The sequence below is a fragment of the Balaenoptera acutorostrata genome, chromosome 6, assembly GCF_949987535.1.
Source record: "Balaenoptera acutorostrata chromosome 6, mBalAcu1.1, whole genome shotgun sequence".
In the NCBI taxonomy this organism is placed as follows: domain Eukaryota; kingdom Metazoa; phylum Chordata; class Mammalia; order Artiodactyla; family Balaenopteridae; genus Balaenoptera; species Balaenoptera acutorostrata.
The window spans coordinates 73,433,049-73,445,322 of NC_080069.1; the positions used below are offsets into that span (position 1 = coordinate 73,433,049).

General features: G+C 45.3%; 1 protein-coding gene across 4 annotated transcripts in view; it reads right to left on the reverse strand.

The window, feature by feature from the left end:
* KANK1 (KN motif and ankyrin repeat domains 1) overlaps positions 1–12,274 on the reverse strand; it is a 195,762-nt gene that overhangs the window by 23,362 nt on the left and 160,126 nt on the right. For 3 of the 4 annotated variants that reach the window (XM_057548528.1, XM_057548530.1, XM_057548527.1), the window contains one exon: positions 2,283–4,949. In XM_057548528.1, the coding sequence (XP_057404511.1) occupies positions 2,283–4,949 (2,667 nt within the window). The remainder of the gene's footprint in view (positions 1–2,282; positions 4,950–12,274) is intronic. The other variant, XM_057548529.1, reaches the window with a different exon arrangement.

The window sequence follows — 12,274 nt, forward strand, 5'->3', positions numbered from 1 at the left end:
CAGACAAAACTTCCTCCCTGGGTCTTGGTGCTCTGGGTGTCAGGCAGATTACTCCAACGATTCACCTGAATATTTTTGGCAGGAATGTGAAATAGAAACCCCAGTTTCAGGAGGAGGGAGGAAGGCTGGCAGGAAAATGCTCTTACAACGGATGATGCACTGTACCATCTGTGTCTGGAGGTATTTAAGAGTTTCATTTTGACTTCAACATCTGACATCATGATTTTTAAAAAGAAGTAGAAACAGACATATTATTAGTTACTCAAGACCTTGCTTCGGTTCACACATCATTTTAATCTCATCATTTTAATCTCTTGACTCTAAAATGACTCCTTGTACATTTATTAGACTCCTTTAACTCCAGAAGGCAAAAACCTGTCATACATCAGCTGTCATTGTCATGTTCAATTTTCTTCCACAATAAGCTATCTGTTCCACAGCACAGCTACTAAAAACTAACTAATTCAGGTTTGGAGGTGAAACCTCAGAAGATATAAACATAATCTATTTCAGTCTATTTTAACCATTGCTCTTTTGGTTATAGGGGGAAACAAAGAATTTGAACTTTTTGTTTATTAAGTTACATTTAAGTCTCTACTGCACGTTTTCACATAAAGTTAAATTTAATGCACACTCCACCAATCATCTGAAGCATGTTAATTCATTTTACGCGTAGCACTTGGCCAGAGTAGAGAGTGTGTTTTTTTAGTACTTCCCAAACCTCAGCTACGGTTTGACACATCAACAAAAGAAACCACACTGGACGTGCTAGCAGCACCACCCCAAGGACGACCAAGGCCACCCTGTGCTCACTGGGGGCCAGTGATGAACACACTGGCCACCTTACAGGACAGAGGCCCTTTGACTGCCCATTTCACAAGGAAGTATAAAGAAGGATGACTTTCCTTCCCCAGGTCATGCTGCTTTGTGACAGCTGGAGTGCCAGGAATGGAACCCAGTGGTAGGATGATAATATGTACAATTAGAACCACATGCAGCTGACAACAGGGGAACTTATTTTAGGGAGGCTCACAGGGAAATAGCATGTCACCAAATCTTCCAGGGTAATTTCTCCATTCTTAGCTTCAATTTAAAGAAAAGCCAGGGCCTTCCCTGGTGGCGCAGTAGTTAAGAATCCACCTGCCAATGCAGGGGACACGGGTTCGAGCCCTGGTCCGGGAAGATCCCACGTGCCGCGGAGCAACTAAGCCCGTGCGCCACAACTACTGAGCCTGCGCTCTAGAGCCCGCGAGCCACAACTACTGAAGCCCACGTGCCACAACTACTGAAGCCCGCACACCTAGAGCCCGTGCTGCGCAACAAGAGAAGCCACAGCAATGAGAAGCCCGCACACCGCAACGAAGAGCAGCCCCCGCTCGCCGCAACTAGAGAAAGCCCGCGTGCAGCAACGAAGACCCAACGCAGCCAAAAATAAATAAATAAATTTATTTTAAGAAAAAAGAAAAAAGAAAAGCCGGGGTGAGCAGGAATCCCAATGAATAAAGGAAAACATGAGAAAGACAAAAATGTAAGCACCTAACAAAATGAACAGTGGGAAAGGCCTCCCTTGTCTCAGGGTTCTGGCTCAGGGGCTCCTTGTCAGAGAGGCCTTCCTGGACCACGCCATCTCCAACTGCCCTCACCTCTCCGCCACCACTCACTGTTCCTCTAAGTGGAGTTCCTTCCTTCATAGCATGTATCATCTCCTGACATATTTAGGTATATTGTTTATTGCCTGTGCCCCCAACTGGAAATGCAAGCACCATGAAAACAACAGCCTATACCTATGTTTGAAACAAAGCAGGTATTTAATCATTATTTGTTGAACTGATACATGAATTAATGGAATCTCTCTCCCCTCATAAAAAGTTTTAATTAAAAACACTTCATACCAGTATTTTTTCATTGATCATATACTGGTAATTGTGGTTACAAACAGGGCAGGGCTTTTTTCCAGGCCATCCTGTATAAAATGAGCAAGTAAATAACTGAAAGACATCTATCAGACCAGCAGCCCCCGAAGACAGCCCTTAAGCCAGCCAACACTAGTATGCTTTTCTTCTTCTAGCCTTAATGAAACTATCAGATAATGAGAATCGGCACAGCTGCTTATGGATTTAGATTCTTGGTGTTCATTCTACCCATTACCATTCTGAAGCTTTCTCCATGGTTCCAAAAAATGGCTCCGCCAGGCAAAAAAAAAAAAAAAAAAATCCCTACCTCCTGGATTTCCACTGTCCCCATCCTTTCTCACTCCCAGGACCCTCAGGAGCGCCACCTACCTGTGACCTTACCCAGGCTGGTGTTCAGGAAGTCAGGCCTCAGCTCCTCAGCGCTTGCAGACTTCACGACAGAGTTGATTGACGATAAGGCATTAATGAGCTGGGAGTTGAGGGAGCCAATCTGTGAGCGAGGTTCCCCAAAAGCTTCTGCCAGTTCACTATAGTTCTCAGCCAGCAGCGCCTGCTGTTCCGCCAGCAGCTTCTGGACACGCTCAATGTAGTGATCCAAGCCTGTCACCACTCTGGACGGAGCCTGGGGCTGGGGGCTCTCCACAAACTCTCCTACAGGCTCATCCCCGACCCCTACACTCCGCCGGCTGCCTGCGGGCCCCACCGTCAACTGGGGAGGACCACAAGCTATGGTCCTCATTTTCAGACCAACCAGATAGTTGTCGTTAATACTGATCTGCCCCACGCCCGACTCTTTGGTCTTCACAGAGGATGGCCTGTCAAACCCAGAGCTGCCAGAGAGCACCGTTCCAACTCCGACGGACCGCATCTTAGCGGAGCTGACGTCCTTGACGCGGCCTTCTCCGACCGCCACAGTCCGCATCTCCACAGTCCGGGTGCTGGTGTGCTTGTCCATGGTGCTGAGGGAAGTGTTGGTGCAGGACTCTGTGAGGGTGGCCGTCTCGGTGTTGGTGAACTGGGACACCTGTTCTAGAACCGTGCTGCTGTGCTGGCTCGTGGTTCGAGGCACTGCCATGACAGCAGCTTCCACCTGGCTGACGGCCTCCGTGTTCACACTCCGGGAGGTGCACTCCCTTGGGGAGCAGACGATCACATCGACAGAGCAATCTCCGCAGCCGATGGAGCGGACTTCTTTGAGATTCAGGTTGGTCTTGAGGAGTGCCAGGTCGTTCACAGACTCCTCCGTGTTGCTGCCTGTTTCACAGACGCTGATGTCCACACCCACGCTCTTGTCACACGTCCCCACGGACCGCCCAGTACATCGGTCATGCATTTCCACCCTTTCCTTAACAATCCACCAATTCATGGGCAGCTCAGGCCCCACCACTTTATTCTCACGATCGGGCTGGCAGGAGGTGCCTACGCTATTTGTCTGCACGCAGGTCCCGACACAGGCGTCAACCACGTCCACGTGACTGCCAGCTATTTGGTCTCTTGTGGGTACCGCTGCCTCCACCATCTTGCTGAAAACAAGCGGCTGGGCCATCGTGGCTTTGTCAACTTTTTTTCTGGAGCCAGCAGCTTGCAGCTCTTGCTTGAGTTTAGTCATCTCCCGGTCATGGGTGGTTTCTTTAAGCTGTACTTCCAGGCGATAGATCTTTTCCTTTAAGGCTTCTATGGTCTGCTGTTGCAGCTCAATTTCTTTGTCAGCTTCAGTAGTCACTCCAAGCATGGTTTCTGTCACGCTGACCCCAGAATTCCTCGTCTCGGTGACTGTGCCTACAGCAGCATCCTTGCAGGACCTGGCGCCCCTGTGGTGCACAATGCTGTCCATGTTCTCATCAGCACCCACAGCCACAGACTGGCGCTCTCGAGGCCGACACTCCCCGTTCTCCCTGAGCTCTGAGGAGGCCTCACAGCTGCTGTCCTGGATCTTCTGCTCCAGGGCCTGCACGTCTGCTGTGAGCTGCCGGAATTCCTTTATCCTCTGGGTGCTCTGCTCCGCACTCTCCATTTCTTCCTCCTCATAGTCAATGTATAATTCCCCGCCACTTCTCCGGGTCCTGGAGAGGTGTTCCAGCTGGGATGCATTCCCAGCACTGTAGGACCTCTTTCTCACACCACAGACATCGTTCTGGGATGCAGCTCTTTGGTTTTTCAGCTGTAAAGACAACTGCCTTTTCTCCTCTTGCAAGACAGAGATCTTTACCTGGAGCACAGGGATGGTTCGCACCTGCTCTTCTAGCTCCTTCAGGCGTTTCAGGGCAATGGCCATCTGCTCACGGATGTGCTGCAGGTGCACGGGGCTCACGTTGGTCACCGGAGTGGAGATCCCTGAGCTCAGAGGGCTGTGGCGGATGGAACTGCCCATGGAAGAAGTGGTGGCAGCAGCTGGGGCATAGCCACCATAATCCCCGTTGCCTTGGTAGCCATTCTGATGCTGGTGCATGGCAGGATTGTGGTTTCCAGAACCCGTAAATGAGGAGAGGGAGCTCGTGGAGCCCATGCCTCCAAAACTGGCCAGCCTGGGCCTTCGGAACTCACCAGGTGCCACCTGCATGGTGACTCTCTCCTGTTCGAGTCTTCTCCGGGTCTCCATCAGTGTCTTGGTGACATGAAGGTTGTGCTTTGGGAGTTGCGGGGATGGTGGTGGCAGCTGTCGGCTTTCTGGGATGGTAAGAAAAGTGGGTGAGGTCTCCAGAGGGGCAGGTGGCCTTGGGATTGGACTTGATGTAACTTCACTTTGGGCTAGGAGGAAGTTGGGGCACTGCTTGTTGTCATCACTGTTGGAGGATGAGAGGGATTCAGTGGAAGTCCACACACCTTGATGACTAGGTGTGGCCCTGGTTTCTGGGCATGGCACAGATGGCTTCCGTCTCTTCTGGATGTTCACTTTCTTGATGGTGTTTCCTTTCTGTATGTCATCTACGTATTTGAGGAAATCTAAGTCTAGTTGATAACCATAGGGGGTCTCCACAAAATAAGGACCTTTTTGTCCCCTGTCATGATCTCCATAAAGAACATCATCTGCTTTTCCTAAGAGACAAAGAAGAGAATATTATAATGCCATGTAATACTCATAATGGTAAAAACTAACATTTGTCGTATGTTGCAGTGTGGTAAGCTAGTATGATTTAAGAGTTGACAAATCTATGTTCTAACCCTGAATCTACAACTTAACAACTGGGTGAGAGAGTTAACAAACCTCTCAGAACTTCAGTTTCCCCCTGAGTAAAAATGCAAATACAAGTATTTAAATCATAAGGTTGTTAAAAGAATGTAATGAGAAAATGATTTTTAAGAGCCAGGCACACAGTAAGTCCTTACTAAATACTTGATTTTTTAAAAAAGAATGCATTAAAAAGACTGGAAAGCATTTTCAAGTTGATCATTTCTTTTGCCGTCTACAGTCCCTTTGAAGTATAGACAGCAGTCATTATGACTCCTAGTTTATAAAGTGTACTCTGAGGCACAAAAAGTGACAAGTCTTAAAATAACAGACCAAGTCAGTGCAGATCCAGGAAGCCTGGACCTGAGTTCTCCCACCTACTGCTCTTTTGCAGACCGTACAGCTTTTCTAACTGGTGGCCAGCATAACCCAGTGCCTGACCACCCCCACAAGGTCACAATTTGCCTTGACACCTTCCTTGCAGAGAAAGCTGGGACACAGGGGACACTGAGTGATTAACTCCAGCAGCATGGGGGCAAGAACAGTTGGAGGACAGACTTCACCTATATTGTGTGTCTTCCCATTTAAAAACCAAACCAAACCCTATCCCACCAGAGGAAACGTTTTTTCCTCTTTGACTTCTTTTGGACAAAACATTCACTATTCCAAGAATACCTTGTTTTGCATTTGTGATGGATCCAAACAGATGCAAAGGAGAATGAAAATAAGGGCAAACCTATACTCCAAACACTGGATCGTGTGGCATTTGATAAATGCTACTTCTGGCTAAACCATTTAGAAAAGGAAAACAGGAATCTTTCAAGGCACAGACCTTGCTGCTGACCTGAGCTATGCATTTCAAACTGAAAAACAAGGCCGTTTTTGTTTGTTTAAATTGCAGGATTAAGTAATGTGTTTTCCTAGAGTCATAATAACAAGATCTGCATTTGAGAGCTATGGGAAGGATCCCAAAGTGATGAGTAAAAATGCAAGCCATCTGTACCCCTGCCCCTATCCTTGGGTGTAAAAGCCCACCTAACTGCTGTCAAGGTCCAGGTACTTCCAGCAATTTGGATTGCTGGCCTGTGCTTCCCACCCTTGACAGTGCTGAATGTGACACCCGACAGTGTGAAAGCTCTGAGGAAACCTTTTACCTCCACTCCCCCTCTTCCCTCTGAAACGCTGGAAAGAAAAGTACAAAAAAGAAAACTGCCAGGCAGAGGAATAAAAAGGTTATGTGCTCTTCGTGTCCTCATTTAAAACAACATTAAATTGTTCTAGCTGTTAGAATCTGGCCATTAGATTTCAGTTTTAAACCACGTGGAAAAAGGACTCTATTTGAAAGAGGTGCTCAACACCAATCATTTTCTAGCCTAAGGAAGGGTAAGCCGATGAGGAGCTCTGCGCCCGGAAACTTGTGCTCAGGCTAACAGAACGTGTCTTCTTTCCTTTTTAACTCCACAAGGACAACTCTCTCTCCACAATACTCTCTCAAAGTATGCAGCCAGACCTGTTTCCAGTGCTGCCTGAAATTCCATCAGCAAAGAAAAACGGCAGGCTTGGGTGTCAGACAGATCTCACGGCACGGGTTGATTCTAAGCTGGGCCGGCCTAGACCCTCCCGGCCGGGTGCTCCCCGCTGCCGCCCGCCCCGCTCCCGGGCCGGCGGGGACTGCGCCCCGGGGGAGGCCCCGTCACCCGCCCGCTGGCCGCACACCTACCCGGCGCCCGCTGCGCTCCCACCGGCCCGCCGCCCGCACTCCAGCTCGGGGGCCCAGGCTCTCCACCCCGTCAGCGCAGGAGGGTGGACACTGGGGGAACTCGGCCGGCGGGCCGGGCGCACACGCCATAGGCCGGCTCCTCACCAATGAGGTCGCAGCGGCTCGCCGACCCCACCCCCGGGCGCCCTCAGCTACTCGGCGGCCCCCGCTTTCTGCATGCAAACAGGAAGCCCGGAGCTTTTGAAAACGTGTGTTCTTCTGGCCAGTTTTGCCAGGAGTCAAAAGAAAGCCGGTAGTTTCAATGTCTCCACAGAGAGGCTCTGTCTTTGCCGCACAGGTCCCTTCTTCATGAAAGGGTGTGTGTTCTGGTGTGGAAGCTGACGGCCTCGGCCCTGGGCCACCTGAGGAAGCCGGAGGCACAATGGGCCCCACTGTTCTCTGTGGGTTCCGAGAGCACCCGCCGCGGCATGGGTTCCAGAGCGGGCGGGCGGGCGGAAACCTTCCCCGCGCTCGGCTCAGGACAGGGATCAAGGAGTTATCCTTTAACAGTAATCTCCACTGTGCCTTTGCCACGAGGGAAGGTTTCTTAGAAAATAAAATAAATAAAATAAAATAACTTTTTAAAAACCACTTTGCTTGTTAAAAAAAATCACTATGCTGTACACCTATATATAATATTGTACACTACTATAATATTGTAAAGCAATTATACTTCAAAAAAAAAAAAAAGAACACGATGAGGAATACAAAAAAAGAATGTTATGTACGGACCATCTAAAGAAAAAAAAAGTCACTCATATCTCACCATCTAGTGGCAATTGTTAGTATTTTGGTAGAGCGCTTAGGTTTTTCTGTGTATGTCTTAACATCGTTAATTTTCTCACTTAAGCATTTTCATTAGGAAAGGTTAATTTGCGTTGATTTCTCCTCAAAAACTTTTTTTTTAATGCAATAACGTCAGGATTAAGAAAAAAAATCACGTCCCATTTTTCAGCGAAATTCAACTGGCCCATCTTTAGTTATTTCTGAAGTTCACAAAAGGCACAGGTCATGATGAATTACCCCTAAATGAACTTTGGACTTCTAAATCAGGGAATCAGGAGAGGTTAGAATTTAACCGTGTTAAAGCTTGATCAGACTGTTCTAAGGACTTGTAATCCAAATTTCATTCTCCAGCAACTAAAAAGCAAGATGTATCCTCAAGGTGTCATTTTTCCAAACAGTTGTCCACAGTACAAATTATTCTACCATTAAATAAAGACACCTAGTGTCATGATTATTTTGTCTTCTGCTTTCTAGTGTACCTTTACATACATTAACACAAATACAGCACTTATATGCCCTGATTGATTTACCAACTTTTTCATATATGTTTGCCTTGCCTCTCAGTACTAGACTGTCAGTATCTTGAGAGCAACAAATTTAATTTTTAGAAGTTCTTTCTTTGCTCTCCTTTCCAACCACACACATGAATTAACAAGATGCTGGGGACTAAGATGTTTTATAATGTTTACTGAAGGAATAACTGCATATACAGTATAGCAGAGAACCTTGAAAAACATCTAAATACTCTGTAGTCTGAAGTTGCTTGTTCTATATTAGTGTTAAGGACATTTCTTACATGATGCTGTTTCAGTGATTATCTTTAGGTTGTGGAGTCATGGTGATTTTAACGTTGTTCTTTATGTTTTTACAAATTTTTACAACACATAGGTATTCATCTTTTAAAAAAATATGATTACAAGAAGTCACTGTTTTGAAGCAAGAGGAATGTATTGAAATAAACTCCAAGAAAGCTCATTTGACAGAGGGATGTAGGGGGCAGCCATAGCAAAGATAACTAGATGTTCCTCAGTATGTTACCTCATTCTTCTACACTAATAGGACTCTCTTTGTTTAGTTGGTCAAATATAAACACTGTATTTCCCTAGCCTCCTTTGCTGTTAGTATGGCCATAAGCAGATATGTCATGTAGCAACTCCCAAAAGCCTCCCCTAAAAGACACAGGAATTGTTCTTTGACAGCCTTTCTCTTTGTTCCTTCCTCCATCCTGCGGCCTGGAATGCAGATGTGATGACTGGAACAATAGCACTGCTATCTTGGACTATGAGATCATACTTAGGGACGGAGGAACAAGGTGCTAGAAGGAACCTGGGTCTCTAAGAGCTTTGTGGATCAGAGCACTACACTGCTCCTGGAAAGCCTACCTCTACACATTTATGTGAAAGATAAACTTTTATTTTGTTTAGCTATTGTTTGTTTGGGGTCTCTGTTACTTAGAGCAAAACTGAACTCTAATGGATACAGTACTCTCTCCCCAGTGTCTTCTTCTCCCACTCACAAAAAAAAAAAAAAAAATTAAGACCAGATCTTGAAAAGAAAAATGTTTAATGATAAACTGGGGGAGATGTTACATTAAAACATTTTCATCACAGAAAATTTGATAAATTCAAGAATAATTAAGGATGTGTAAAAACAACAGTTAAAAAAAAAATCTCTGAATGGGTTATAAAGGAGACTCTTAACTTCCTAAAAAGCCTTTTTGGACTAACAGAGCTATGCCTGCTTACACAAAGCCAAAAACCACTGGCTGTTATCTGCAACTGGAATCCGGAAAGTAACAGCTTCTAACGAAATAGTCTGGAATCAGAGGGCTGTCCCTGGTGTTTACAAGAATTTTCTGAATGTCTGGAAATCCAGTGGTAGAGACTGCTCCTGGCACCACCTCTACCTTCATTATATAGCATTTATTGAAAGCTTAATTGGGTGCAGAAAATGGTCCTATTCAATGGAAAGAGTAGGAGGAAGGATTTATAAGAAATAAAATGAGGTACAGTTTAGCTGTGACATAAATGCCAAACACCCTAAACATAACACTAAGTTAGGTCAGTTACAAAGGTATATTATCAACAAGCACAATCTGATGATATATGAATAAATGATCAAAAACAGAATGGACTTAACCGGGAGATGAGTTCTGAAGACAAGGTAAGTGATGAGAGAGTAAAATGGAAAGACAGGTAGGTGGTGGGGAAGAGCCAGGCAGAGCCTGTTAGTGCAGTTCAAGCAAAGACGAGGCTAGAAGAGAGGGGGATGACCAAGTACAGGAGAGGACACCACACTGGGTCCTCGAGCAGGGGAATCTCGTCCATTTAGTCACTGATAGACTATATACCGGGCCCTGTGCTAGGGGGCTAAAAGGCTCAACAAGGATCATCTTCATAGCTGTGTGTGGATTAAACTGAGATAGGGAAAGAGATTAAATTCAAGGGGATCAGTTAAAACATTATAGTACCCAAGCGTGACGTGAGGACCAAATAAAAAAATGATTCATATATTTAACTTATATTTATAATCAAGATTGATTAAAAAAAAACAATTTTGGTAACACCTCTCTCTCTTATTACTATTTTCCAGGTACTATTATTGTAGGAGCTGGGGACACAGTGTGAACAAAGGAGACAAGGCCCCTGTTCTCACAAGGCTCACAGTCTAGTGGGAGGGGGGTAGTGCATAGAAAACTAAATAAATAAAAGGCAAGGCAGAAGTGAAGCGAAGAGGCGGAACCATCAGAATTTATATCTGTGTGCCAGGCTAAGTGGATGGGCTTCTAACAGTGGTCCACATGGCTTCTCAGGTTGCCATCACCTCTGGGTCGACCAACTTCCTAGACACCAAGGGTCAGAGTCCCTCTTCCCTCTTCTCTCCCCCAACCCAGTTTGTACAGTTAGCAATTTGCGGTAACCAAACACCAAATGTGACAGCACCAACTAGTGACAACTCCCCAAGTCCAGACCAAATTCCCGTGCGTTCAGAGAAAACCTGAAATCAACAAACTGATGGTAATTCTACTTTTTAATTATATGTTTGCTACCTGTAAAACTAGAGCTCTGTGACAAGGCAAGTGTTTAGACTCAAGAACAATTTGAAACTTTCCTTGCAATTTTTCTGCATTAATAAAGTGCAATGGAGATATGGGTATTTCAAAAGCCATTTCATTCAGATTCATAAAGCATTATATGGTTTTAACTTTTCAAGGAAACTAAATTTAATATCCAAATATTTGGTTTGGGAAGACATAAAAAGTAATGTACTGGCCAGGAGGCAGAAGATTAGAAGAAACTAGTCTGGGAGTACTAACCTGCTAGTGGTGTTTCTCAACTGGGGGTGATTTTGCCCCCAGGGGATACTTAGCAAATTCTGGAGACATGTTTGCTTGCCACAACTAGAAGAAGTGGTGCTACTGGCATCTAGTAGGTAGACTCCAGGAATGCTGCTAAACATCCTACAATGCTCAGGAGGGGTCCTACCTTTCCCAACAAAGAATTATCCAGTCCAAAACGTCAATACAATCGGCCCTCTTTATCTGTGGAACCCACAGATACAGAGGGTCAACTGTACTACGTCATTTTATATAAGGGACTTGAGCATCCACGGATTTTGGTATCCCTGAGGGGTCCTGGAATCAATCCCCTGTGGATACTGAGTGCACACTGTGGTGTTGAGGCTGAGAATGCCTATGCTAAAGACAGTGAGCAGAGTAAAAATTCACATATAGCAACTGAGAATGTGGCCATGTAAGATGTGGTCTCCAAGTCTTCCTTTTCTCAGTGGGACCACACCATCATGCTTAAGTGACAGGGTAATAAAAATGCCATTTTTGAGCCAGAAACCACTAAATACTTTTCTACATACACTATCACAGTGAGCCATTCTTTACTATGAGCAAAAAAACACTGGAGGTTTCTGAAATAATGTGTCCCGGTGAACTTTTAAATGGACAAAACTTTGATATTATTACTCTATCTATTAATTAGGAGACAATGACTTCTTTGTTCTGGTTTCACTGCTGCAAACTCTAGGCCCAATTACTGACTAATGGTGGCGTGAAAAATAATTGCACCTATGTGCCAAGACTTCCACACACTCTTTATGTGTTTTTCTTCACCAGATAGTCTACCTGACTATTGAAACTGAAGAACTCTTCTAATTCCCATTACCGTATTGTCCCCTCTCACATGAAGCATGAAGTTTTTGCCTTAAGAGCTGAGTCAATCCCCAAGAAGCACATAATTAAACATAGATACCCATACTTAAAAGCAGCAGAGTGTAAGCATCCTGCTGTTTGAAGCAGTCAAAAAGATTCAACATCAGCTAAGGCTGAGAGACAGGAAAGAAAAGCAGTAGGATCAACTCAGAGATGAACTTTGAGAGAAGTTCTCATGAAGTTAATTACTCAGAGTACAAAAGTAATTGAGCTAGCAAATCAACTTTTCCAGGCATGGAGTAGGGGATGAAGAAGACAGTGAAGTGGAACAGGTCCTTCTGGACAGGTTTAACTGGAAAGCTCTCCTGATGACACTGTCAGCATTAAGACTGAGACACAAGGAGCTTCTCGTACCAAATCTATTGAGAAATACCATTTGTTAGAGAACACACAATGAAATTCAGGATAACAATGTAAGTGTTCCT